Source organism: Lissotriton helveticus, chromosome 2_1, assembly GCF_964261635.1.
Source record: "Lissotriton helveticus chromosome 2_1, aLisHel1.1, whole genome shotgun sequence".
Lineage (NCBI taxonomy): Eukaryota > Metazoa > Chordata > Amphibia > Caudata > Salamandridae > Lissotriton > Lissotriton helveticus.
Genome location: NC_136059.1, coordinates 1,507,301,125 through 1,507,328,360, shown reverse-complemented (window position 1 = coordinate 1,507,328,360; position 27,236 = coordinate 1,507,301,125). Strand labels below are relative to the sequence as shown.

Below are 27,236 nucleotides of genomic sequence, written 5' to 3'. Positions count from 1 at the left end.
TGGCTGGCACACACGCTAAGCTCAGATTTGTAGCGTAGGTGTCTTTAAGCCACGTCCTTAATTACATTGGCCACTCCCACAGTTTTTTCATCCACTTAAAGCTGGACTAAAGGTGTTTAGAAAAACATTGGCAATGGCAGTCCATCATCTCGGCAGAGAAGCTATTCATATGTATCCGTAAGTAGGGGATTGGATGGTCGGGACGAATTTATTGTAACAATCTCAACATAGTGGTTAAAGTAGTAGATTTGTTTTACTATTCGGATCCATATGAAAAGGTTTTCTTCACTGCATAAGGAAAAGATTTTCTGGGGACATAGAGTACAGATTTAGCTTTGGCTTTTCTCATACAAGGCAGAGTATTAGCTTTGCATGAGCACACGTGTCTCAGACTTTAACAGTGATGACTGTGATGACATTGTTAGGAAAGTTTTTGTCATGTATTTATATTAGCCCAAATACAAGGCTTCTCATGAGCACTATTCTGAAATGGCTGTACAGTCAGAGGTCTTAGGTACAGGGGAATGTTGGGAAAATCTATTGGTTATATGCAAGGTGAAGAAATAATCAAAATTGTGTAACAAAAACATGTACAACAGCATACATTTCACAATACCACTTCCTCAATAAGAGTTTAAAACTGCAAATCATTATGATGGATGTGTAACCAGTAGGATGTGGTGTGTGCCTTCACAATCAAAGCGGGAGGATAATTGTCAGAACAGGAACCAATGGAACATATAAATTACTTGAAGCTAAGTACTGTTTCTAGTTGAGAAAGCTTTCCAGAGCCAGATACATGGTACATCAGTTCAAATACTTACGGACAATACAAAATCAATGTTCAGCCTGGACCAGTAGAAATTAGCTAAGGGGATTTAGCAATTAGTCCATGCCAGAAACCTATTTCTAATGGAAAGTCACTTACAGGAGAAGAAAACATCACATAGACTTACCAAGCACCCCTTGAAGTCAAGCACTTCTCATGAATGGAATTAACAAAAGGCGGTGAAAACATTTTCAAGATGTGATGCAACCCAAACCTAGATGATAAAATACAAAATACCACAACCACACACCCAACCTTTACTATCCACAGTTAAACTGGAGTGCAATTTTGAGAGGTTGATGCAGGATATTTGCGTAAACAGTTCAAGAGGAATTCCACAGCTCTTATTCCAGCTGTAAAAATATCCAGTTCGAAAAGTCAAAATGAATCCTATGCTGATAGCAACAGCATGTGTATGTTAAATATAGTTCTCACTCTAGTACACTTGGCAAACCCAAATATCCCCAGTTCCTCTTCAAAAAGATATATTAACAATGCAAGGAAGAGGAAATAGAACATATGGATCCACAAAGTTTACAACTAGCATCTTGGCTGCAGTGGTAATATCATTTCAACATTTATGCCTTCTAAAATTTGTGTGAAAGGTATTATAGAAGCTAGAATGAATGCAGTTAACTAGGAAATATTAAGCAGCAAAACAGCTTAGTTATTTAAAGCGATACTCAAAGAGTAACTGCCAGGAGCTAAAAGCTGATCAAACATTGTTGACCAAATGTCTAATGTAGTTATTTGCATGTGACCTTAGTGTGTACCACTAAGAGTACATTTGTCAGCATACAAAAAGATGTAGAGATCAGATACAAATTTGTTCAATACCAGTGATTACAATATTTTTGGTGGGAGCTAAAAGACGATCTGCCTTTATTCACAGATCAACAATAGTAATTAAATTTAGTTTACAAAATATTAATGACTCCTCCTTCATCCTAAAATAATACAAAAGTTGGTTACTTTTTTTATGTAAGCTCTACTAATTAGTTAACATATTTAGAATTAGATTAATAAATGCAGTAGAGAATTCTTTGTTCATTGGAAGGGAAGTGATGGCTTACTTAAAGGCAAACCATATTAGGTAAATGCCATTTTTGTAGCGCTTTGTCTAACGGTACAATAACTAGATAGGTTGTTTAGACCATTCAAATACTTCAGCAAATAAACCACCAGACATTACCCTAAAGGCGTTCAAGAAATTAAGTTCCCTGGAGCAGTTTACCATACTGAATGCTGACATTGCTATCGCGATTCTTGCCCCTGATTTAAACAGGGAAAGTAAATGGAGTGGAGGAGAGGGAGAATAGGATTTCAGAGTTTCATATTAACTGCCACACACAAATTATTTTGTCATCAGTTTTTTTTGTACAGAAGAGGGAAAACGAGACCCAATGTTAATTCTTACAGACTAATCACATATGATCGTTTAAATACCAAATATCCTTGGCTCACTATTTCCTCGGATCACAATTTCCTCAAAAGTGACCAACCATCAAGATGCATTAATAGGTGGCTATTCTCTCATAATGACCAAGAAGCTGCAGATGTTACTGTTCCTTTCCATGGCTCTCAAGCCACAGCTGAAAGTTGTATGAACAGTCGGTTCAAGGAGTACTGACTGGCTGTGATGGTCAGACTCCTAACTAAACACCACTGGAATAGTCTTTCTTGGGTTTATTATCCAACTGTTCCTATGAGGTCTTTTTAATCTTGAAGCATTTCCATAACAAGTTGAAGAGAGCGTGATTCTACCAAAGCGGTAAACCCCGTCATTGGACTGTGTGGATCAGCGGGCCTCCTGAGGGGAGAGGTGCTGCCCACGAGGGAGCAAGATGATGAAGTCCTGGAACTTCTGCACTGGAGAGTAACATAGCCTACAACTCAGAACGAACAAAGCCATAACCTGGATGCACCTGATGAGTGGTAATTTCTTATACATGGTTTGTTGCAGTGTGCTGTACCCTGGAACAATTGAAATTAAATCTATTGGATACCTTCCTACATTAGTATATACCTTTTTCCAAGCCTCCCCCACCATATGCCAATCACTAATGTGCAGGTATCTCGGACCGCTATGGTAACAATGACATGTCTTACCTATGCGGTACCACCTACTGACACATTAAAGTTGCAGTGTTTTGTCACTTTATTCCGGACAATAGCTTATTCAACCAGGAAGAAGAGGCCAACATTAGCATATATGATTGTGCCTCATATGAGGTGAGAAAATTCAGATTGTAGCTGGTGTTGTAGGGTGCTCTAAAAAGGAGCTGCTCTCACCCTAAATTTGGGAACTAACCAAAGTTCTTTGCTTCTTTTTTGCATAATATATGCAGTGCTTTATACCTAAACGTGTATTGTGTGTGTGTGTGTATATATATATGACCAAAGTTTCTATAGGAAAAGCGTTTTTGTTTTGCCAATAACTGTGGCGCCGCTTGACCAATCTTCACAAACTTTTGAAATTCTTCCCCTTTTTAGGTCGAGCATGGGCAGCGCCCACACTTCTCTGCGAGGCATGCTGTATTCGAGTATGGACTAGAAGCCCTGCCCACTCCACCATATTTTTCATTGGCTTGTATCATTGTTCTTCATAAATGCTGGCTTCTGATTCGTTAATAGACTTGTTAGTCCCCCTTTGGTACCGCCTTGTCTTCATTTGTAACCTCCCATGAGGACTGGTCCTTTTAACTGTGTTGTTACACAGTATGTCTTATATGATCTGTAAGCACTATTTTCTTTAATGAGTTTCTCCTACTGCAGCCAGACATGCTTTCCTGCAACATTCAGCGCGCCATGCACGCTTTCACTTTCCAAGCAGCCCGGTATAATGACTGCCACTTCTTTGAAATGAAATAGGTCTCGCATTTACAAGAGTTTGAGCTGTTGGCATTTTAAATGACAGTGCCTTTTATTTAAGTGTTAATTAGCAAAACGGGTAATAAAAGGCATTGTCATTTACAATTCCAATAGCTTAAACTCTCGCAAAAGCATTTCAAATGCTTGTTGGTTCAGCTGCTGTGTTGAATGTTTTGGGGTGCTCTCCAATGAGGACTCTCCTCACTCCAGTCAAGGAGTAAGCTTGACCAGTTGAGTGTAAATATCTGGTTCTTGCTCTTCTTCGAATGCACCCTTTTGACATGTAGGCACTTGACCCCCAGAAAAGTTTTTTTATAAAAAGCACTCGCTAGTGGACAAGCTTTTTTGTTTGAGAATCCCCTTTAATAGGATACCATACATTTGAGGATGATTGAGTATTTAAATACGTCTGTTGCCCATGTAGGCCTTTTCTACTTTCACCTAAAGAAGTATACTATGTTTTTTTTCCATCTCCAAGAAGCTGTGTACATGGTAAACCTTGTGCATTACTGATTTTTAGGTCGTGCCTATGCAGCACTGGAGCGGTCTCTTCGAGATATTCTGTATTCACTCTGTGGAGTTACAGTCTGACCACTTCTTCTCATCTGTTTATTTTAGTGCCTTTTAAAAATCCCTGCTTTCATATATTTATTTGTTCATATTTGTCCCTCCTTTTCGTTGTTTGTTCCCTCCCATGGAGCTTCCCCCCAAACCCCCCCCCCCCCCCGGACTTGTAGCCGTCCACTTGTCCCATTTTAGTTAGTGGCTCAACGATTTTTTTTATTTAATTCTAAAACAGCACTTTAAGCGTTTGCACATTCCCTGTTTACATCGGGCATCTAGTATCACTTCATGTGGTTTAATCCTTGTCTCCAGTGTCTCTCCCCCCGCAACCACTAAACCTCCCCTACCTCCCATTGCCAGATGTGACGAAATGCCAAGGAATCCCTAGAAGGCCCTAGCCCATCCTCCTCAACTCAAGGCCTAAAGGGTGACACCCCTCTCCCATTGCAGCTGTAATTAGACTCTTGGTCGTCTGTTTATCAAGGCTGCCGAAGTCTGAACTTGTGGACCCCCCTTCCAGGAAATACAGCTTCCATATTTGCTTGCGCTTTTCACATCTCCATCACCCTACGCTGCTTAAGATGCCTGGGTAGCATCTCTCTCACCTGGTAGTGGGGGTGGAGCTATGTCTAGGGCGCACATTGTGTCTCCTGCTTCCTGTAGAATTAAACCGTAAATTAGAATCGGAAGTGGGGGTCAGATTGAAGGAACACCCAAAAGAGCTATAGGATGCTTGAGTCCAGACTGTGACTCGGCATTTCTTCTTCGGCTTGAGCCCTGATTGTATCTCGGAATTTCTACCATTCAACCATGCGCACACCTAACCCCACCCGGAACTCAAATCTCGTGCGCTACATACCCAACTCCTGGTCTATTAACTACCCAGACAAAATGACCAGTAATGCAAAAAAGAACTTCAAGCATAGTACTCTAAAACAACACCCGGAAACACTCCTTGTTGATAACTACCACGCAGCGACCAACGGCAACACGAAAACTAACTTTATTTTTTACACAAATCGCCCGACTTAATGGAAAACCACCTTCTCTCTTCACCTTCAAGTTGCCAAGTCAGTAATCATTCCCTATGGTGAAAAAATATCCACTACCATCTCCACGACCTTCAAAGGGGAACTCACCATCTCCATCTATAGAACTGGAACCATTCTCATACAGGCCACCGACCCGCACCTCACCACTTTTTACCGCCACTTCCCCTCACTTCTCTCCTTGTTAACTCAACTGAGCCATCAAACCATAACTCACCTACCCCATCACTGTCTAACGTGGAACTGATCCAATCTCCCCGTCCTGAAGAACCTCTCCTCAACTCATGGACATCCACCATCACTCACTACATTCACACTACCCCTATCCTTACTCTCCGCCGGCAAACACCCACCATTATTACATTAACGGTTCACACCAGGAACAACCAACTCACAATTAAACACCACAAGACCGACCTAGATCTTGACAGCTCGGACTCTAACCTCTGCCCCCGCGACTGAAGTACCCTCAGGCACTCTCCGCTCGACCCCTGTTAATCTGAACCCTCCCTCAGAAACGACCTCTTCCTCCAACACAGACCTTTTCCCCCCGACCCTTACTTCCCCCTTACCCAACATCCTCTCCAATCCAGTGGTCACTCTCCCCCCTACTGCCACTGCACACTCCCCTTCAGATGTCCCACTTCCACAGGCACAACCGGTCTCCACTGCTTACCTCTCTGACAACCCCTGTGTCATCCCCATGTCCAACTTTATCACCAATCCAGCAGACACGTTCCCCCTATTATCACTGCACACTCCTCCTCCGCCGTCGCACACCCACATACACAACCTGACTATACCGCCAATCTCATTGACATTCCCCGGAACTCTGACTCCCTACCTAGAATTTCTCTCCCACCTCACTGGATCAGCAGACCTTCTACTCCTCCTCTGAGCTCCTTGAATGGGAGCATTTCTAATCCGGCTTCCCGCGCCCAACCTCTCCCCTCTCCTAATCCCACTGATTCCGTCCAATCCCTGACCCCTGCTCACCCGCTCTCCATAGATCCAAGTCATTCTCGGCCTCTGCCTAAAACCTTGAACTTTTTCAGCTCAATAGCACAGCAACTGAACAGAATGGAGCTGAAAATTAACTCCCTTGCAGCTGATTTCCTATACTTACAACAAGACCTTCTCAACAGGACCAAGCCTCCGTGCTCCCCCTCCCCGGATAGATTTGCTCCCACCCCTCTCAATACCTCTCCCTTAACCCCACAGAGCACCACACGACCCCGTCAGTGAGTCAGGCAGGAACCAGGATCGCCAACCCTTTTCAATACCGAAACCTGATGAGATCAATGACCCTTACCTCGCTTTGAGCCAGAAGTCAGCCCCTTTCCCCATCCCTGTTATTATCGGCACTAACAGAATCCATAAAGCTGTCCACTCTCCTAGACCTCCTGCTCAATACTCCTCTATCCACCTAACTCCCCCCAATCATCTAAGCTCTCCGTCCTCCCTCTTGCTTGCTCCTCATCTGCAGATCAGCAGTACAACACGCCACAGACATTGCTGAAGTTCTACTCGCTGAAGATATTGACATCCCTTTCCTCACCGAAACCTGGCTCAATGTCTATTCCACCCCCATTCTTGACATTCTCACCCCTCCAGGGTACACCATCATCAGACAAGACAGACCGATCAAAACTGGGGGAGGACTAGCCATCATTCACAAAACTGGTTTACAGATTAACAAACTTAAACCTGCAGAATACCTATTTGAATACCTGGGCGTTGAACTCGCTGCCAAGGGCTCCTCACCCATAAAATTCCACAGCATCTACCATCCTCCTGGAGAGCGTACCCTTTTCCCTGAAGAACTAACAGACCTAATATCACGGTTCCCCATGACAGACTCTAAAGACTTGTTCCTGGGTGACCTTAATATCCACTGGAACGACCCAGAAGACTCCACTGTCCAGAACCTATCCAACGTACTTGAACTATATAACCTCAAACAACTCTGCAATAAACCAGCTCACATCAAAGGTGCAACACTGGATGCGATCATTACCAACAATGAACTGGTCTCTCTGAGAGCAATTTCTCTCATGGACTGGTCCGACCACCACCTCATTCTGTTCAAGATTGATGCACTGGTCAGCCACCAACCTATTCATGATGCCAAACCTAAACACTGGACCAGAAACATCAAAGAAGTCCCTTTATCCAAACTTGAATCCAGGATTCATGCCCATCTTCAACTCCAATCCTCATCATGGACGGCCGATGACCTCACTACACACTTCAACAAAAAAATGACAGAGGTTTTAGACCAAGTAGCTCTACTCAAACTCAAACAATTGAGGCGAACCAAATGTAAATCCTGGTTTAATGTGGATCTGAATGAGGAAAGACGTCAACTCAGACAAACTGAAAGACCTTGGAGGCTAAACCCCTCGACCTTACACCTAACGCTACTTAGATCTGCTAGGCAGGCATACAAAACACACATTTTCAGTGAAAAGGCGTCTTTCTTCTGCAGCCAACTAGATCTGGCGAAAAACAGACTGAGAGAACTCTTCAACATTGTCAAAACCCAAACAAACTGCACTCCCTCTCAAGAAATCAAAGTCACCAATGAGCGATGTGAAGAAAATGCCACCTTCTTCACTAATAAAGTCTCAAAAATTGATCAATCCTTCATCCAAACCGATAACCCTCCATCCCTCTTAACCTGCCCCCACTTTAACCACCCTTGACCATTCAGAAAGAGTACTTAACAAGGACAATCAGGCCTGCCTCCAGCTAAAAAACAATGCACATTGGTCCGACTCTGAGCTAATGTCGGAAAATAAGGTCTTCAATATAATTTCTAACCTAAAACCTTCCTTCTACACTATGTACACCATCCCATCCACAATTATAAAAGAACTCAACCACACCGTTTCCCCTTTCTGGACAAAAATCAACGCTCTCTCACCTCAGGCTGTGTCCCAGACTCCCTTCAACTTGGACAAATCACACCGATTCTCAAGAAACCCAGGAGCTGATCCAAATGATCTTAACAACCTCAGACCTATCTCCAACCTCCCATTCCTTGCAAAAACATTGGAGAAATGCGTTCTCCACCAACTCAACGAACACATTGATGAGTTCAACCTCCTCGACACCTTTCAGTCAGGATTCAGGAAAGGCTGTAGCAAGGAAACAGCTATGCTCAACGTCTCTGATCATATTCACAAGGCTTTAGATGAAGGTGATGCCTGCCTACTCCTCCTTATTGACCTATCTGCAGCAATCGACACAGTAAATCACCCAGTGCTTCTGGAGACCTTGTCGAAGCGCTCCGGCATCAATGGCTCAGTACTAAAACGGTTCACCTCTTTCCTTCAACACCGATCGCAACAAATTAAAATCAACTGTCTCTCGAAGCCAACAAAAGTCACACTTGGGGTTCCACAAGGCTCGATCCTCTCCCCGTCCCTCTTCAATCTCTTCATGGAGCCCCTCACAATCATCTTGAAAAAAGCTGGAGTGAATTACCACCTTTTTACGCTGATGACACCCAAATCTATTTCAAAATCAAGTCTCCCAGCGACATCCGACACCTCAATGCCACTCTAACCGAGATCCAAACTTGGTTCAAGGCTAACCACTTAAAGCTCAACCCAGATAAGACAGAACTAATCCTATTCTCTCCAAAAAGCAACCATCATCCAATCCAAGAGTGGCTCAAGAATCTGGTCGCCCTAAACTGCCCCATCGTCCTATCCGACTCAGTTAAGTCTCTAGGAATAACCCTTGACAAGAACTTATCTATGGAGGCCCACATCAAAAACTCTGCAAAAAGTGCTCCTTTCTCTCTAAAACATCTCAAGAAATTGAAACCTTTTCTTCTCCATGATGACCTCAAGACAGTAGTCCAATCCCTTGTTCTCTCTAAAATCGACTACGGGAACGCCATCCTAGCAGGGACCCCAAAAGCTCACCTAGCCCTTCTAAGGGCAGTTTTGAACATGGCCGCTCGACTCGTATCTGGAGTAAAAACATTTGCACACATCACTCCAGCTCTCAACTCCCTCAGCTGGCTTCCCATGGAAAGGAGGTGTATTTACAAGCTGGCCTGCATCACACACAAAACCCTTCACTCTACAGCCCCTAACTACCTGAACAACAGACTGGTAAGAGCAGGGCAATCCAGAACTCTGAGAAGCTCCAACTCACTCCTTCTTATTCCTCCGAAACTGGAAAAAAAAACAACACAATACCGATCATTTTCTGGCAACGATCCCAGGATGTGGAACACTCTCCCTAGAGTCCTCAGATGCAACCCCTCCTTCGCCTGTTTCAAAAGGGACCTGAAACTCCATCTCCTTAACAAATACTTTCCTGACCAACGCCAACCAACCTAGACTTCAATATCAGAGTTTACTCCTCCCTTGACATTCAAGGATAGTTGGTGACCGGACTGTGTTGACCCCCTTATTTTTCATGCCGTATTTTTTTATCCCTTGTTTGCTTCCTTACTGCCTGCTTACTATGTAATGCAATTTATGTCTGTTTTATTTTACAGGATGTATGTAAAGCGCTCTGATACCTACGGGTCTAGGTAGCGCTTTACAAAACTTTTAAAATAAAATAAAATTGCAGTGTCTGAACTTCTGAAAGCCTCGGCAGAGCAGACACTGTGGGATCCAGAGTTGCGAATCAACACTCTTCTTCATCCTTTGTTTCAGTAGCGGCGCCAGTTGAAATGGCAATTTATGTATCTACTGACAGAAGACTGCCTGACAACTTTTTGGAGAAGCATACTCCGACCACAGTACCCATGCAGCCTCTCTGATTCGAACTAGAAGGCAATCAGAAAAGAAAATACTTGTGCGTTACTCTCGCGCTGCCCTTACACATATTTTTGTGTTTTATTTTGCAAGAAGCACTTTTATGAAGGGCACTGGAAATTGGATTTTTCATTTAATTATTTATTTGCTGTACCGATCAAGTAATCTACCACCTGCTATAATGATTAGCCTATTTTCGCAAAAGGAGTTCTAACTCAAATGAGTGACACGCCACAAGACCACCACATTCCTTACAGCACATGCCACACCTCACTCACCTCGACTTCTTTTGCACCAGTATAGGCGCTCTGGGGAAGGCAGAAAAACGAGCTGGGAGTCCTTAGTTTCTGCCAGACCCCGGAGAGGTGCCTTACAACCTGCTGAGCAAGAAGGCCAAGAGATGTCGGCTGACGATGTGCATAACAAGGCGTTCTGTTTTCCAGATTTAGAGACCAAGGATTAGAGCAACACCATAACCTAATGTCAGCCTAAGCCCCAAATTGTACTAGAGCCTGAAGACTGCCTCTGGCTCAGCTTGAGGCCATGTTGCTCTGTAATAACCCTGGCCTGTAAAGGTCTACATGACAGCTAATTTGCCTTTTAGTCACTCAGTTCATGTTTAACCATTAATAAATACTTTGCAGTGCCGTGCTATAATGTGACACATTAATATCCAAGTTTCCGCATGTTAAGGAAATACACTTTTGAATGTTTAGAAACGTTGTCATATTTTTTGTGATCTGTATTATATTATTTAACTTTGCAAATATATTCAGAGCTTTGGTTATGTGCAAGCTGTCATGGTAGCTACAGTTCTTGTTGTTCAGAGCCCCTATCTCCGCAGTTACTGGTCTTAGCCAGGTTAACAGAAGGTACGGTCAGCGGACCTTCCCAGTGCTATTCCACTGAGATTTCAACGCTGCCTCAGGCAACCTCTGAGTGTCAGAAGAAACTATACTCTCTACCGGTGGTGTGTGGTGACCTTTAAAAGTGGTGGGGAGTAATCCTTGGTTTGAATTCCAGTGAGCTTCTTCTTGAAGAGTTCTCTCGCACTTTATGACACTAAGCGCCACATTTACAAAGATACGTATCTAGGAGATAAAGTGCATTCCTGTCCTTTCAGCCGGCACACAATTTGGTGCTGAGCGCCAACACAGGCATCCTTGAGGGAGCTACTTTTGTCTCACTAGTTTTCATCTTTTCTGTGGCATCCCGTTCATTCTCATTTTAAAGTGATTTCACCTATGCACCCTACAAGATTAGATACACATTTTGTTACATGAGAACATGAAAACACGACAAAAAAGACAATCTTTGCAAAACCGAAGAGTTGAGGTGGTAGTTGAGCAATGTGTTGGTAGGGCTAAAGGAAGCTAGGCATGGGAAGCAGAAAGTGAGACATGTAGGAAAATATAGGCGCAAAAGAGGTTGGGCATGGATATGTTTAAAGAAGACAGTAAGAAAAGGGAACAACATGCAAAGCTGGGAAAGAAGCCAATTAGAGGTCGATGTGATAGGAGTTGCGAATGGACTGGTGGGGGCAAACACAAACGAGAGAGGAGTATTAATCCAGGTGTGAAAGTAATAATTAGGATCATAGTTGGCGGAAATTGAGAAGAGAGCAGATTTTTCAGATATTGTAGAGCTGAAAATGGAGTGTAAAGTTGTGGAATTGTGTAAAGAAAATATTGCAGACATTTCTGGCAGAGGAAGAAAGAGGAGCGGATGTTGGGAGAGGGCACCAGTAAAAGTAGGTGGTGGAATAGGACATGATTTAAATTTTAGGACAGTCTAGATCAGGGAAATTACAGGACATCGTGAGAGGCACCCCGAAATAAGACTGAACTGAAAGGGGCATTATGGCATCATGCAGCCCACTAATCCCTCATGCCAGACTACACATGCAACCATTCCAAGAATGGCTTACCAGCAGCTGGTCTCAAGCCACAGTAAGTTGGGAGGATCTAGTGGTTGTTACACAAAAGGTGCAAGCGGAGATGTAGTGGTGGGCATCCAACAAAATAGCACAGGGGAGACCTTTCAGGAACCCAACTCCAACTGTGACAACCCCCAAGGACGCATGCCTCAACGGTTGGGGAGCGCATTTCAACCGGCTGAAAATACATGGGCAATTTTACATGTAGGATTCCACAAAGCATATCAACTTTCTGGAAATGAAACAGTATTTCTAGCTCTAAAAGCATTCCAGAAACACATAAAGGGGAAAAACATCCTGATCCAAACCGACAATACAACAACGTTTTATCTGAAGAAGCAAGGAGGGACAAAACCCTTTTCCTTGAGCTTACTTGCAAGGGAAATCTGGCAATAGGCAATAATTCACAAAATCCACTTACAAACTGTACATCTAACAGGAGTAGACAACATTACAGTGGACCAGCTGAGCAGCCAGAACAATTGCTTCTACAAATGGGAATTAAAGAACAAAACCGTGCAGTATCTGTTCAAAATCTGGGGAACACCAGTAATAGACCTGTTTGCAACAGTGCAGAACAAAAAATGCCAGTCCTTCTTCTCGAGGTTTCTACACCACCTATCAAAGGGAAATGCACTTTCACTCAACTGGTCACAGATTTTGCTTACGCCTTTCCACCGATACCCCTGCTGCAAAGCGTGCTACAAAAAGCGAAAGATCCAGGAACAAATATAATTCTCATTGCTCCACTATGGCCAAGGCAGACATGGTATTCAGCTCTCCTAGAACTATCCAAAGGGGAGATGGTCAGGCTCAGGGGGGAAAAGGACCTGCTAACAATGCACCAGAGTCAGATCTTTCACCCAGAGCCAGCAACACTACACCTAGTGGCTTGGTGCCTGAATACATAGAATTTGGACACCTCTATCTGCCTCTACAAACCATGGAAATTCGAAAGGAGGCATGATAATGCTATTCAGCAAAATGGAAGCGATAAACCACATGGTGCTCCGCTAACAATAAACAGAGTTTAATCAACACGCAAGAAACAGGTATTACTTACCTCTTAGACAGTAACATCAACTACTCAAGCATAAAGGTGCACCTTACTGCCATAGTAGCATACACAAGGTGAAAAACATGTCAAAGCTTCTTTACAAAACCAGTAATTAAAAGATTTTTGGAAGGAGCAAAAGGAATTGCACCACCAAGAGCTGCTCCTTTACCCACATGGAGTTAAAATACAGTACTTTCGCAACTAATGGGAAAGCCCTTTGAGCCCATGCATTCAGCGGACCTCAAGCACATAACTCTAAAAACAGCATTTCTCATTGCTATAACATCTCGACGAAGAGAAAGTGAACGGCAAGCTTCAACAATACAAGAACCATAGTTACAAACCCACAAGAATAAGGTGATTTAAAAAACTAAACCCACATTTTGTGCCAAAGGTGGTATCCAAGTATCACTTAAATCAGAACATTCTCCTACTGGTATCTTCAAAAACCCAAAGACTAAAGGAGAAAGAAGCCTCCATACCCTGGATGTAAGGCGGTCATTATTGTATTATTTGCAAAAGACAGAGGAAATCAGAAAAACCATCCAATTATGTTATGCCAATGCCAAAAAAGAACTAACAATTCAACCAACAGCTCACTCCACTAGAAATAAAGCAGCAACACTAGCCTTTAAGGCCAATGTACCCATTGACTCCATTTGTGCAGTAGCAACATGGGCGTCACCACACACCTTTACAAAACATTGTGTGGATACACAAATGAATAAGGAAGCTCAAATTGGACAAAAGGTGCTTCAACACCTGTTTGCAAGGCCTTCCTTTCACCACAGCCTCCCAAACATGGCAGAAACCGCTAAATCTAATGCACAGCATGTGAATTCAGAAAAGTGTTCGCGCTGCAAAAAGAAATGTTTACTTACCAGTAGGAGTAGTTTTGCAGCTTGAAGAGTTTTCTGGATTCGTATGCTACCCACCCGGCCTTCCCTAAAAGGAAAACAAACAGGTGGGAAGCACAGGATTTCATCAGTTATTATATAACCATCTCAAGGATTACACACAAAAATAAAAACGGGAAAAAAGAATCTGAAGATGGTTACCCCAACCCATCAACCCCCAGGATACCATCTGATGTCACATAGGGGACGTACCTGGCACCAAATGGTGGTCGATAGCAACAAGAACAAGCATTGGCATAGCCAGTAGGTCACCCCTTTTGGACCTTATAAGGATTTAGCCATGCAGCATATTATCCTAAGTGCTACATCATCTACTGTTCTTTAATTTGGAAGCTTTGCCAGCAATAGGTACATTACAGCACTGCATTGAGAAGTACTTAAAGTGTTATTTTTGTACAACTGGTAGTCTGAACTCCCATATCTGGAAGTGCTTTCATAAGCGATAATGAAGAAAAAAGATATTCTTAGTGAAGTAAATAATTTGCTTGATAACACAATTTAAGTGCGGAAGACAATGTGTCCAGGTAGCGAAGAAGACACAACGTGCCTAGGTTTTCTGGTTTAACTTTGTACAAGTCAGCTAATAAATGGGTATCAATGAGACGAAATTGGTGAATTCTGGCTCTAGAAGTGAGTGCAAATGGCTCTGATCTGCGATTCTACAAACACAGTTTGTACTGTTGGTCAATGAAAGTACGGCTTTACATGCAAGGTTGTGGGAGCTCCAGGGTAGGGAGTGCACCAGATGCAAGAGTGCTCCAGTTTCCTCGGCTGCTGGGGTGCTTCAAGGTAGCTTCTGTTCCAGAGTGTGAAGTTGCTCCAGGGTGTGCTGCCCGGGCATGGGCGCATGGTGACTGACCTCCACGGGCACTCAGTCAGGATGTGTTAGAGTGGCACAGATATTCTCCAGTTGGACACAATCCTAGCAAGGGCCATTGGGCACGAGAAGGCATGCTTCACGGGGCCAAGTTTTGAATGGGCATGGTACAACCTAGCGATGGTATGTGTCCGAAGGGCACTATATTAAAGGAATGGCACACAGATGTGCCTGCCCTTGGCACGCCAGCTGAATTTCACTGCTGGTAAGCCTGCAAACATTAACCGGTGGATGGTATGAACGCTGCCTAACTGGTGCCTGCAGGACTCGCTTCCAATCTCAGCAGCGTTTCACCAAATTGTGTGACCGTGGGCACATCGGTTTATCCTCATATCCTATAACGCCAAAACATGGGAGGCGCTTGGAGACAGGCTGACGGCAGTGACATGAGTTATATCAAATTAAAAACAGACTGAGCTCAGCGTTTATTGTGATCTGTAAGCACGGACATTGTGTTAAATGACGCATTAGACGCACAGCCCTCACTAACGCGCTTCCTGTATGAGAAAATGAAACAAAAAACCAAGCACCGTAAGACATCTCTCGCCTTCTAGTTACCTGTAGCACTGTAAGACATCTCTCGCCTTCTAGTTACCTGTGTCCGAGTCTTATGCCATGAAAAGGCAGGCTTTGTCTGGCCTTGTACTGCATGAACTAGAGTCAACATATTTTGGGGGGGTTGTCATAGATATGTTAGTCATCTTTTAAAATCAGCGTCTGGACCGCATAGCATCAAAGGTGAGTAGGGCATCGGGGGGCGGTGTCATTCAATCAGAGGCTTCTGGGCCCTAGCCGAGCATTCTTATTCATGGAGCACTAGTGACTGTGCAAGGCGCCCATGCAATCTCAGACGTGAGGAGTCAGCGTGATGCGTCATTCCACTAAATGTCCGACCTGGATAGCAGACGCCTGTTTCACCCTCGTGACTCATGCAGTCCAGATGGAGGTATCCCATAATCCTCTCTGCTCAGGACTGTCTGACTCGCACAGTGATTCATTCAAACCCTTAATCACGAGTTGGCGTTTTCAGACATGAAAGGTGTTCCAGCAGTCCAGGCTGTAGAAACTTCCACCTCCAACTTTTCCATTGTCATGTAAAACAGCTTTCCTCCTGCTGCTGGTATTGGCATTTCATCCACTGGTCACAGGTTGGCTTCTGACACTATCAGCTCACTCTTTTATCCCTCGGAAATTGCTAACCGGAGACTCTGAGAGTGGTTTAAATAGTGTAGTGGCGGACTTCAGCCTGGTTGTGAAGTGTGCTCGGTGTGCGCTTTGTGTCCTTAGTTGCAGGCGGTGGCCATCGGTACTCTGGGAGCTGGGACTTATCTTTCAACATCGCATTTCAACTGAGGGCCCAAGAGAGTCCAAGAGCCAGAGGGGGCTGGAGAGAACCAGAGAAAGCCGGGCAGAAGAGGACGAAAGAAAGGAGAAAACTAGCGCGGTGCGCGCGCACTGCAGGAATGCGAGGGATGAAGCTGGCATGCGGCCTCGCTGCTGCTCCCTCCCGAGCAACCTAGTCCAGGGGACAGAGAATGTGAGACATGCACCCGCCTTGGGCCAAGTTCATGCTGTCTTTCTTAGAAAGACGCATGCAAAGGCCCATTGCGGATGATAAAAAATAAAGCACATGCACAAGCGTGTGTTCAGAGTTTAAAAGCCATTACTAAAAGCCTCGCAGAGCACCCCATGCGCGCTGGCTCAGGCGAGACCTAAAAAAGAAAAAAAACAAAGACAGTTTTGGATCCAACCACTTGATGGCGGAATAATGCACATGTGAATCCAGAAAATTCTTCAAGCTGCAAAACTACTACTGGCAAGTAACTATTTTGTTCCAACAAAGAGGGGCAGCAAGAGTGTGCGGGAGAGAGGTATTCAGATGCTTGTAGTAGTGTGGTGACAGCCATATATTGTTGGATTAATGAAGCTGGGATAGAGTTCTTTTTCTATTTGGAACTCAGCCTTGTGAAGACGATTCCAGGCATTGCATGCTTTTGCAGTTGGTTTCCAAGGATAGTCCATGTGGTGCTCCTGCAACTTCAAGCAGAATTAAGTTTCCTAGGGCTTTTTGTATTTAGTTAGTTTGATATTAGATCTAGTATTTGTGTTTTGTATTAAGAATCATAATTTCAAGTTTATAATTCCAAGTTGCCACCCACAGACTGGTATCAACTGTGAATAGCGATGCATCTGCTCTTCCAAATACTGCTCAGGAAGTGCTTAACCATGTTCTATTCATTCCCAATAGAAGACCTAGCGTCCCCCGCCAGTCATGTGTATTTTCACTGATCAATAAGAATACATCTGGAGTTTTTAAAGTCCAAATAGCCTTTAGGACCTGCTGTGCGTTTCCCTTCTTCCTGTGGTATTGAAATGGTGGTTTGTTTCATTGACGCCTGTATATAAAGTAAATGATAAAAAACAATTTTGTGCCATGGCATCTTTAATCTCTACTTCTATTTCTAGTAAAGCATTATGTTTTAGTGGCTGTTTACAGTTTGGCTAATAAACAATTTATATGTGCACCGTTGCCATGCATGAAGTGATAAATATTTTTTAACTTCACAGAATACTTTAAAGAAATTACTGAGAAGCCTTTGGATAGTCCAGAGTTTGGGAACACGTCGTATGTGCCTACCATCCACATGAGAGGGCTGCCCTTCCAAGCTTCAGCAGAGGATATTGCAAATGTATGTTTTTGTATGATCTCTTGTAAATCTTTCCCGAAGACAATCTGTGTGGGTGTCTGAGCAAGTGATACAAATGTTGTACATGAAAAGGTTTTGTCAGTATATGTGCCTACTCCAAGCGCGAACACACACATGTTTTTCAGGATTTTTAATTGTTTGTATGTGGCAATCATCATCATGGTATTTCGTGAATATTGCCAGTTCCTTTTGTGTTAGTTAGGTTTGCTGATTGGAGATAAAGTCGCTTTTTTTTTAGACTGCATATACAACATACATAGCTTGTACTCAAAACCCGGTGTGTATACTTTGATTTCAAGTTTGCCACTTAACATGTAAACCAGATCTTATGATGCATTTTTTAGAACTGTTTACTTTAAGGGTGCATTTGAACTTTGTTAATGTGCTCAGATCACCACTGGGACCCTATTATGTCCCAAACAGTTTTATATTGTTGCCAAAGATGTTGCTTTGTTAAAGGATTTACAGTCTAGGATAGCTGGGACGACCCACTTGGTGGTTTGATTTAACAAATACCTGCCTTGGTGTTTGGAGTGATCCCTATATCACCTTTCAATTTTTATTTCACATGGATGGGCGTGGAATGCGGTTCTCCTGCTCAGTAGTACTAGTTTTTTTTTAATATACAAAATTGGTTGATTTCCCCCCCCCCTACAATCTAATTGATTGTTTTTTTCCCTACAATCTTTATAAATTTATAAATTAATATACAGCAACATTTTGGACCGTGGAAAGACAGGCTTTAACCCTCCTATGCTGCTCCTCAGTAATAATCTCTACAGACAATTCACAAACCCCTTCAGGAACTGCACGGACAGTCTTTAAGTATGGGTCCTCTTTTAGTTTCGTTGTGTTCACAAAATCAATCCAACGTGAAAGGTTTCATTGTTCGCTGTTGCACGTCTTCCTTGGATCCTGTTGTATTTGCCATCATTTTCATATGTTGGTCTGACATTTTTGTATTGCTTAAACTTCATTTTCTGTCAGTTCCTTGGCCAATATCCCACTATCTTCTGCTCTTGCTATGAAGTGACAACATTCATCATCTGTTTTTCATTTACGAACATGGCATTCTGTTTGTTACTACCAGCTGGTTTGATTATTTAAATTATCATACAATATGTATTTCGAAGTGTACCCAAGCAACGCATTTTAACATCCAAACTCTGCTAAACAGCTCTACTCCTCATGTACAATTCATAAAGGAAGTGACTCCATCCTTAGTCAGACATTTTATTGTAGCTCTCTCTAATGACAAGTAAGGCATCACAGCCCTCTCACCTGAGAAGTCATTCTTTCCCTAAAAAACACCTTACCCACTGCCTCCAGCCATTCCTCGATTGTAAGCTTTTGACATTTTCAGTGCCACTAAATTCTTATTATACCTGCTGCAATTTGGGCTATTTTGTAGCCATGATCCTTCATAGTCCAATCAGTAGAAATTAATAACATTGTTTTAAAAAAAAGGTCTGTACCCTGACAACCCTCTATTTTTTCTGAATAATTAGCTAACATCTTATGTTCAAAGTCAATAGTGTACTCCACATAGGGGGTAATGGCTTACCACAGAGAGAACGTAGATATATGCTTGGTAAATATGTATATATCTATAGGCTTTTATGGAGTGCTTGTCACCAAAGGGCACCATGGCTCAAACATTGCAACAGTAGAATTCATATATATAGCCATTACTTAAACTGGTAAAGTATGGTTTACAGTGTGTCCTGAAGGCTACGTAGAATTGAATCATGATACATAGCAAAATGTCAAAAGCTTACAATCGAGGAATGGCTGGAGGCAGTGGGTAAGGTGTTTTTTAGGGAAAGAATGACTTCTCAGGTGAGAGGGCTGTGATGGCGAGTTAAAATTTTGTTTTTTCTTTAACTTAGCTTTTGTACTTAGACCCATTCTTTCCTGCTACAATGCAGTTTAACCTCTATTGCATTGCCCATATGTAGTCACCTAGACTTCAGCACTGGTCATCCAACCCTATGTCCCTCTTCTCACTCTCTTCACATGTACTTGCCTTCGTTCCTACTCCCTGTCATATTACCTTTTCATTTTTCTCAACTGCTCCTTTCCACCCTATGCATTTCACCTTTGTCTCGTTTCATATTTCATTGGCTCCTTTTCTGAACCTGATCTTCCCTGCTCTTTTTAAATTTCCTCACTACAAATGTAGACCAGAAGCACATACCAAAATGACATAAATATAATGAACATCAAGAAGATGTTCACAACAAATTGGCACTCTGGGAAAGAATACTGTGTGCCATTGAGTGGGATAAGAAGACCGGGTAAATAGAGTTTTGAGAGTGAAACTTTTCTGGTTTCACTATGCTATGCATTAATCCGACATCTAGTGGTTTAGTCTGAAATTGTAGTATTTCTTCCCTTTTTTTTGTGTTGGTGGGCATTGACGTAGTACCATTTGGTGCCCTTCTGTGACGTCGACGGGTTCTTCCGGAACCTCCCACCTTTGTTAGGCATCTTCAGATTCTTTTTTTCCGCCGTTGGGTCTGGATCGATACGGAAGGAGCTCCCAAGATTGGAGAGAAGAATCGAGGAAAAACAAAAGAAACATTGGTAGGACGGTGTCTTTGACTTTCAACTTTCAAACAAAGACGACCGCAGTTCGACGAAGGGAGCAAAAACAAGATCTTCGACGATCGGAGAATGCGCGTGCAGGGGGCTCCATGTGCGTGGTAATGGACAAGACACCGTTCAAGTTTTGTAAGAACTGTCACCACAAGTACGCTCAGAAGGATCAGCACCCGGTCTGCAACCTGTGCCTGCTGCTTGATCATCGAGCGACGACTGTAGCGCCTTCACCGTCTTCACCCCAAAGATGTTGAGGGTGAGAGAAAGGTAGCGACGAGCCAACAACAACATGCAAGGCCAAGGACCACCGCCACCGCCATCGCTGCGAGACCTGGGCCTCTCCAGGAAGGAGGAAGTTAATGTCGCCGAAGGGCCAGAAGGTGACGAGGACAGAGCTGTTTTGGTCAAGGAGTTCGAGAAGAAGACTTCAAAGGAGATAAGAGGGTCGTTGTCCTCGGAAAAACTAGAAGAGTCTTGAAAATCAGACTCTAGGCCTCCAAATGGATCCTCGGCATCGAAGCATTCAGCGACCGCCGTGGCATCCAAACCAAACCAAACCGTAGGATCCTTGGATAAGGACTCCGGAATGGCATAGGTCCTTGACAAAACAAAGACGTTGAAATAGAATCTGGAAAAGGACGCCTTGGCATTGAAAAAAGAGCGGCCCAAACAAACATTGACGACCGGATCGCCATCGACAGCCGAAAAACAGAAAGCTGAAAATCTCAACGCCGAAACACACGTGGCTGAGGTAGAGAAAGAGGCTCAAAGCCGAAATGACTAATTTCTTGCAACGGAAAAAAGACTTTGATGAAAGCTTGAAGGAATTCAAGATACCACCGAAAACAAAAAATACAGAAGGTGAAAAGGTTGACAAAGAACTAATTATGCCAAAAAAAAAACGAACCGATCGAAGAAGAGGAAGAATCATTCTTTTTCGGGGAAGACGTCGAGGAAGACTAACAAACATATGCAGAATCGGCGATTTCAGAGAATCAAGACCTCCAATGGCCAGATCCGGAGGTTGTGGAATCATATCCTTCGAGGCCATCACTCCCAGATGACATTGGCTTGTACAATCAAGTGATTAAAAAAGCTCCAGAAACTTGTAGGGTTCATCTAGAAGAAGAAAAACCACAATCATGTTTTTTATTAGAGACACTGATGCCTACACAATCTAGAAATCAATTCCTCCCAATGCTGCCAAGTGTATTAGACCAGGTGAGAAAGGCATTCAAAGAGCCTGCTACATGCAAAGCTATAACACCAACAAACAGGTATAAACACTCCTCTAAAGACCCTATATACATGAGGGGATCAGTGTCAGCTGACTTTATCGTTGCCTCAACAGCAAGAAAAAGAGCAAACGTACTAACTACAGTGGGACCACCTCCAGACAAGGAAAGCAAGAGGCTGGACCTCGTAGGAAGGAAGGTGGAAAGAAGCGCAGCTAATAAATGGCGCATAGCTAATTCAAATGCATTGTTGAACAGACATGCTTACCAACATTGGGAGGAGGTAGGAGAATTGTTACAAAATCTACCAGAACAATTCCAAAAAAGAGCTAGCCACCTGGTAGAAGAGGGTAAAAACATTGCAAATACATGTTTAAAATCAGCCCTCGATGCTGCTGAAACATCTAGCAGGCAAATGATGATTGGCATCACAGAAAGGAGAAACGCATAGCTCAGAATCTCAGGCTTCAAGCCAGAAGTGCAAAGCAACATCATTAACTTACCATTAAATGGGGAACAGTTGTTTGGAAGTGTGGTTGATGAACAGGTAAATCAACTAAAAAAGGACAATGAAACTGCAAGATCCATTGGGGATCTACAGTTCAGAGGCATGCGTAGAGGCACACCATCAAGGAGACCAGCGGGGAGAGGTACACACCAACCTGCTACCTCCCATCATGGCTACCAACAAACATACCAACCGGGAAACCAGGGCACACAACAGGGACATGAACAAAGTGGGCAATACCAAGGAAGAGCATCCTTTCCAGGGCACCCCCGTGGGCTCATAAAATGGCATCCAGGAGGGAACATACTCCTCATGGCATTTTGGGAGCGGGCCTCCACACTTTCCAGTGAGGGAGCCTTTTCCCGCACCCATTCTCTTTGGGGTTTTTCAGTCCTAGTTAGAGGTCGGCGAGCCGGTACCGTTCACGTGGAGAATCGAGCTAAATAAAATGGAGTGAATGGTTGGCCCTGACTCCAAGAGCCCATGTATGAGATGAGCCTTAAAGTATTTGACAAGCAAACCTTGCAACAAATATCATTGTTGAAAACAATAAGGTGTCTTCAAAAATCAAAAAAGTGTACCTTAACATCTAGAAGCTTTTCACCCTCAGACTATATCACTGCATTGAGGAGCAGTTCTTAAAATTGAATGTTTTTAAATATGAACTGAGAAATCTTCTTGGACCCGCCCTGATGACAATGCTATTAGTGTACTAAGAGCATGGCCACTACAATCGTGCGGCGGGGAGGACCAAGCTGTGTTGCAGGACTAACTGTTATGCAGCCTGAAAAGGGAAATTTTGTGGCGTAAAGCAGCACATTTTGTATTAGTATCACTTCATTGTTTTGTCATGGTTATTTTTCACATTCATTAACACTGTGCATAGATCTCATCTCATGTTTACCAGTTTTACAACCAAAATAGCAATAAGTAACAGAAAGGTGACCGGTCAGCATTTACAAAGGGCCTTCCACTGCATGGCAACATGTTGCTGCGTTTTTAGTACCTTTTGATCCTTCTGAGCTAGAAGCAAGATTTATTTTGTTAAAATCTGTAGATTATGCAGCCGATGATGGGTAATGTTACAAATGTGGCAAATCCATAATTATGCGGAAAACACAGCTGCCGATAAATCACATAATTCCAGTGGTCCTGAGTAAGAGGCAAGACAGGTGGTCATGTGTACCTTACATGTAGGCTAGATTCTTCATATACGTGGAGCAAAAATATAGTCTGTTAATTCAAACAAGAGGTTTTTGTACATAAAACATCCTGAACTCGTGTTTGAAGATGCTATTATATGTGATGGTGAGCAAAAAGAAGGATCATGAAATGAACGGTTTGCCTAAGATCACACAATTTCGTCAATCGAGGAAGTCAGGATTGAATCTCGATGTTTCAGAGTGCGTAGTAGCCACGAGATGGATATCTTTTGGACGGAGAAATCAGAGAGTGGGTGACGGACATAATATAATTTCATTTTTGGACGATTTACATAATGCAAACCTTGACGGCGGTTATAAGAGTTCTTCACAACAGACAGAATAAATGACATGTTTTTAAGGTCTATCCCGAGAGTGCATGCGCTAGCTTGTGAGGGACTATTGTATTCAAAAAGGGCTTGGAACCCACCCATAGCTTACCACTCGTTTTCTTTTGCGTGCCTCTTCTTTGCAGCCTCTTTAATTGGCCAGTGCTGGCCAAACATAATTTCTGGTCATTTCACTGGAGCATGGACCAAGCACAAATTGATCCTAGTTAATCAGTGCTTGTCCACTGCCCCGACGTCATTGCGGTACTATTTTTCCTCTCTCCTACTCCCCCTGCCTGCTTCTCTCTACATAATGCGTGGGCTTTTTCCCTTGGTTTTAATGCACTTTGCCCATTGTGTTACAGAGACTGAAAAGGAGAGTGCCCCTTCACCAACCCTAGGCAGGCACATTTGGCTAGTTTTTGTTTCCTACCTTATTCAAGCAGAAGTCCTCTGCTGTGAACTGGAGGAGGTGGATAATCTTATTCTGAACTATCAATAGTGCTAAAAACAAACCCCCATTCCTTCCAAGTATCTTGCAAAATAGTGGGAAGAATTGCTGTCTGCTGTCGAGATGGCAGGCTGCAAAGGTTTCCCACTGTCCTTTTTTAATATAATGCTATAACACATTATGCAGCAAAAGGCACAGAAGAATGGCAGCGTGTTGTAACTTTGAGAGCATGGGCCTAAGTGCAACAGAGTTGCATGCAGAGTAGTGTCATAGAGTGCAGTGGTGTGGAGTAATGTAGAGTACATTGGCCTAGAGTGGTGCAAAGTAGAGTACAGTGGCATTGAGAGCAGTGCCGTAGAGAACAGTGGCGTAGAGTAGAATGGAGTGGTAAGTACACTGGTGTGGAGTAGAGTGGCATAGAGAGCAGTGGCATAGAGAAGAGTGTTGTAAAGTGCAGTGGCGCAGTGGGAAGAATTGCTATCTGCCGTCGCGTTTGAGGCTGCAAAGTTTTCCTGCCGGCTTGTTTACATAATGCTACTACCACACTGTGCAGCAAATAGCACAGTATGCCTCTTGTAGCACACAAAGGAAAAGGAACCACCTTTAGTTGCTGGGCTTTAGTGAATTTTCTTAATGACGTGGGATAAATCGCAGGGCTATAGCTTTGAATAACAATCTGCTAGACATGAAAGGCATAAAGGCAAGTTACCAAAGTTGACGCCGTTTTTTTTCACTGCACTGGGAAATGCGAAGATCTTGTTAACTTATAAATGCCGACTACTAACTTATCTGTATTCTAGAGTTGCTATAAAGGTCAATATTACTGACAACCCATATTTTAACATACAGCCCAGTTGTATGCTTTAGCTTGTCCTAAATCTCAGGGCATTCCATGCAGCACTGCCTGACCCTGGTCAAGCCATGTGAGACTGCCACATTTTACCGATCGCCATCAGATTCCTTAGTCTAGTTGCATTGTCCTGAGCTTGCTGAAAAATGTGATGTACTAGCATCTTCACTGGGTGGCACATAAGGCCTGCAGTTGTGAAACGCAGCAAGATTTACAATTAGACACAAAAGGATGTGGGTTATTGCATGAAAACGACATATACGGCTAGATGTGATGGTAAAATGATCTGCTGAAACAGTAAGTTTCCTTCCTCTTGTGATCTTATAACCCAAGTGCATAGAGAACTCGTTCGCTGGACGAGTCAGTAATAGAAACGCTTGTTCTCCTTTATTGATTTGACATAATCCCTTATGGCACAGATCCGTATTTAGAGTTGTGTGGAATTATCAGATCATCGGGCTCAGAGCAGACTTACGCTCATAGAATAACCTGTGCTGTTGAGTGGCCTTTGGGGTGACAGAGCGACCTGTGAGGTCACTGACAATCCTGCATGTTCATTGAGTGGTCTGTGAGGACACAGGCCTTTGAGGTCATAGACTAACGAGCATTGTCATTGAGTGACCTGTGAGGTCCTAGAACATCATCTGAAGATATAGAGTAGTCTGTGAGGTGCTAGAGCAACCAGTGACGTCATAAAGTGGCCTATAAATTGACAGAGAAACCTGAAGTCATAGTGCATCTCATGGGGTGATAAAGTAGCTTCGGTTATACAATAGGCATTACGGTCACAAAGTGATGTATATATTCCCCGACCTGCCTTAGTGGTCTTAAGGAATCCCAGTAGGTAAAATAGCATCCTATAAGTACATAGAGCTGTTAGTTAGGTCGTTAAATAACCTATGATTCCACAGAACAATCTTAAAGAATTAGAGGGCAACATTTGACGTTGAGGAGGAGATTGTAACATCAAAGAGCAGCCAGTCAGGTCATCAGGCAGCTCATGAGACAGAGAGCTGCATAATGTCAGCACAACAAACTAGACAAATACAAGGGACAGGTGGAGGATTGTATGATATTCTAACTCCCAATGTGAAATTTCCCATTTTACGTGGTTTAGCCTTAGTTGATTGTCATCGCAAATTTTCACCAGAAGCTGCACTTAGAGTACAAATGTCACACTAGACATAGCAGCCTTGCTCTTGTTTCACTACACAACACTTGGCATCATGCTAAAAAAGCTTTTTTTTACACAGTTGTGGAGGATTACATCATCAGTGTGTCACTGAGCAAACCTAGCACATTGTCTGCAACAGTTTCACTGGTTCTGCCTGATGACTACCTATCCTTCATCTACTACATGGCAGCAGCAGTGATTGAGTTTGTAGTCCTCATGCATCACACTATGCGCCTTGGATTGTTTTCGTTTTGAAACGCTGGGGGTATTTGGTCCTAAGATAGGTTACATTCTTGCTATCAAAGGATTGTTGACAATCCTTGCCCTTTTTATTTATAAAACAAAATGTACCGGCCTTTAAGTCCATCTCCACAGGAATGGAGCGTCCATGCAAGGCTCTGAATTCAGAACCTATTTTTCTCCATGTCTGTATGCTACCAGTCATTTATTTCAACTGTGGCCAAAATGTTCTCCGGAAGCTTCAAGGCAGCAGCTTCTCTGACTAGGAAGAGTTGAGTCGTAGTTAGTTTGAGCAAGAAAAGTTGCAAATCAAAAGGAGTTTCCCTGTTCGGGCTATTGCATGTTTCTAATCCCTGCCTCCCGCATTTGTTATTGGGATGCCTGCATGATATTGTTCGGCCTGTGCATCAAAGCTTCAAGAAAGCACAGAGTGTAATGCCTCAGTAGATGCAGTGCTTAATTTGAGCACTTCTTTCACAAGGCCGGGGCTACAATTTCTGAATCTGCAGTTGGTGGTCTCAATATTAATTGTTCAATTCAAAATAAAAAGAATAACGTACATTGCATGGTGACTGGCTGGTAAATATTCCTAGGCAGGCCGGCATATGCCTGTCCAGGCAGGCATGATTGTGTATCACCACGTTAGTGATGATGTCATCACGCTAATCACAAATCCAAGAAGTCATCGACAAACTATGGCTTGCATTCTATTCCCCTAGTCTGCTGCACCCTGCCACTGCCTGAGCCTAAACCTCCCATTGAATAATTGTAGCTGCAGGCTGGCTCATGACTGAGTTGAGGCAAGGAAGCTGCAAGAGCGCATTTGGAACTTGGGAGTGAATGCTCTTGAGGAAGAATACATTAAAGTAAGTGTGGACTTTCCACTTGTTGCGTTGCCAGAGTAGCCCTACATTGCTGCTATCCTCAATGTGCTTGATACGGCTGTGGCCCAACACAACTTTTGTGCGCCATGGAGTCACCAGTAGAATCTGTGCGCTGCATCCCAGCATGGTAATTGCTGAGCGGGAGTGAGTCCAGAAGACACCTCAGCCAT

The 27,236-nt window shown here is 43.3% G+C and overlaps 1 protein-coding gene across 1 annotated transcript in view; it reads left to right on the top strand.

The window, feature by feature from the left end:
* Nucleotides 1-27,236, top strand: part of GRSF1 (G-rich RNA sequence binding factor 1) — a 324,061-nt gene that overhangs the window by 224,824 nt on the left and 72,001 nt on the right. The window contains exon 7 of the mRNA XM_078676404.1: nt 17,453-17,574. Coding sequence (XP_078532530.1) covers nt 17,453-17,574 — 122 coding nt within the window. The remainder of the gene's footprint in view (nt 1-17,452; nt 17,575-27,236) is intronic.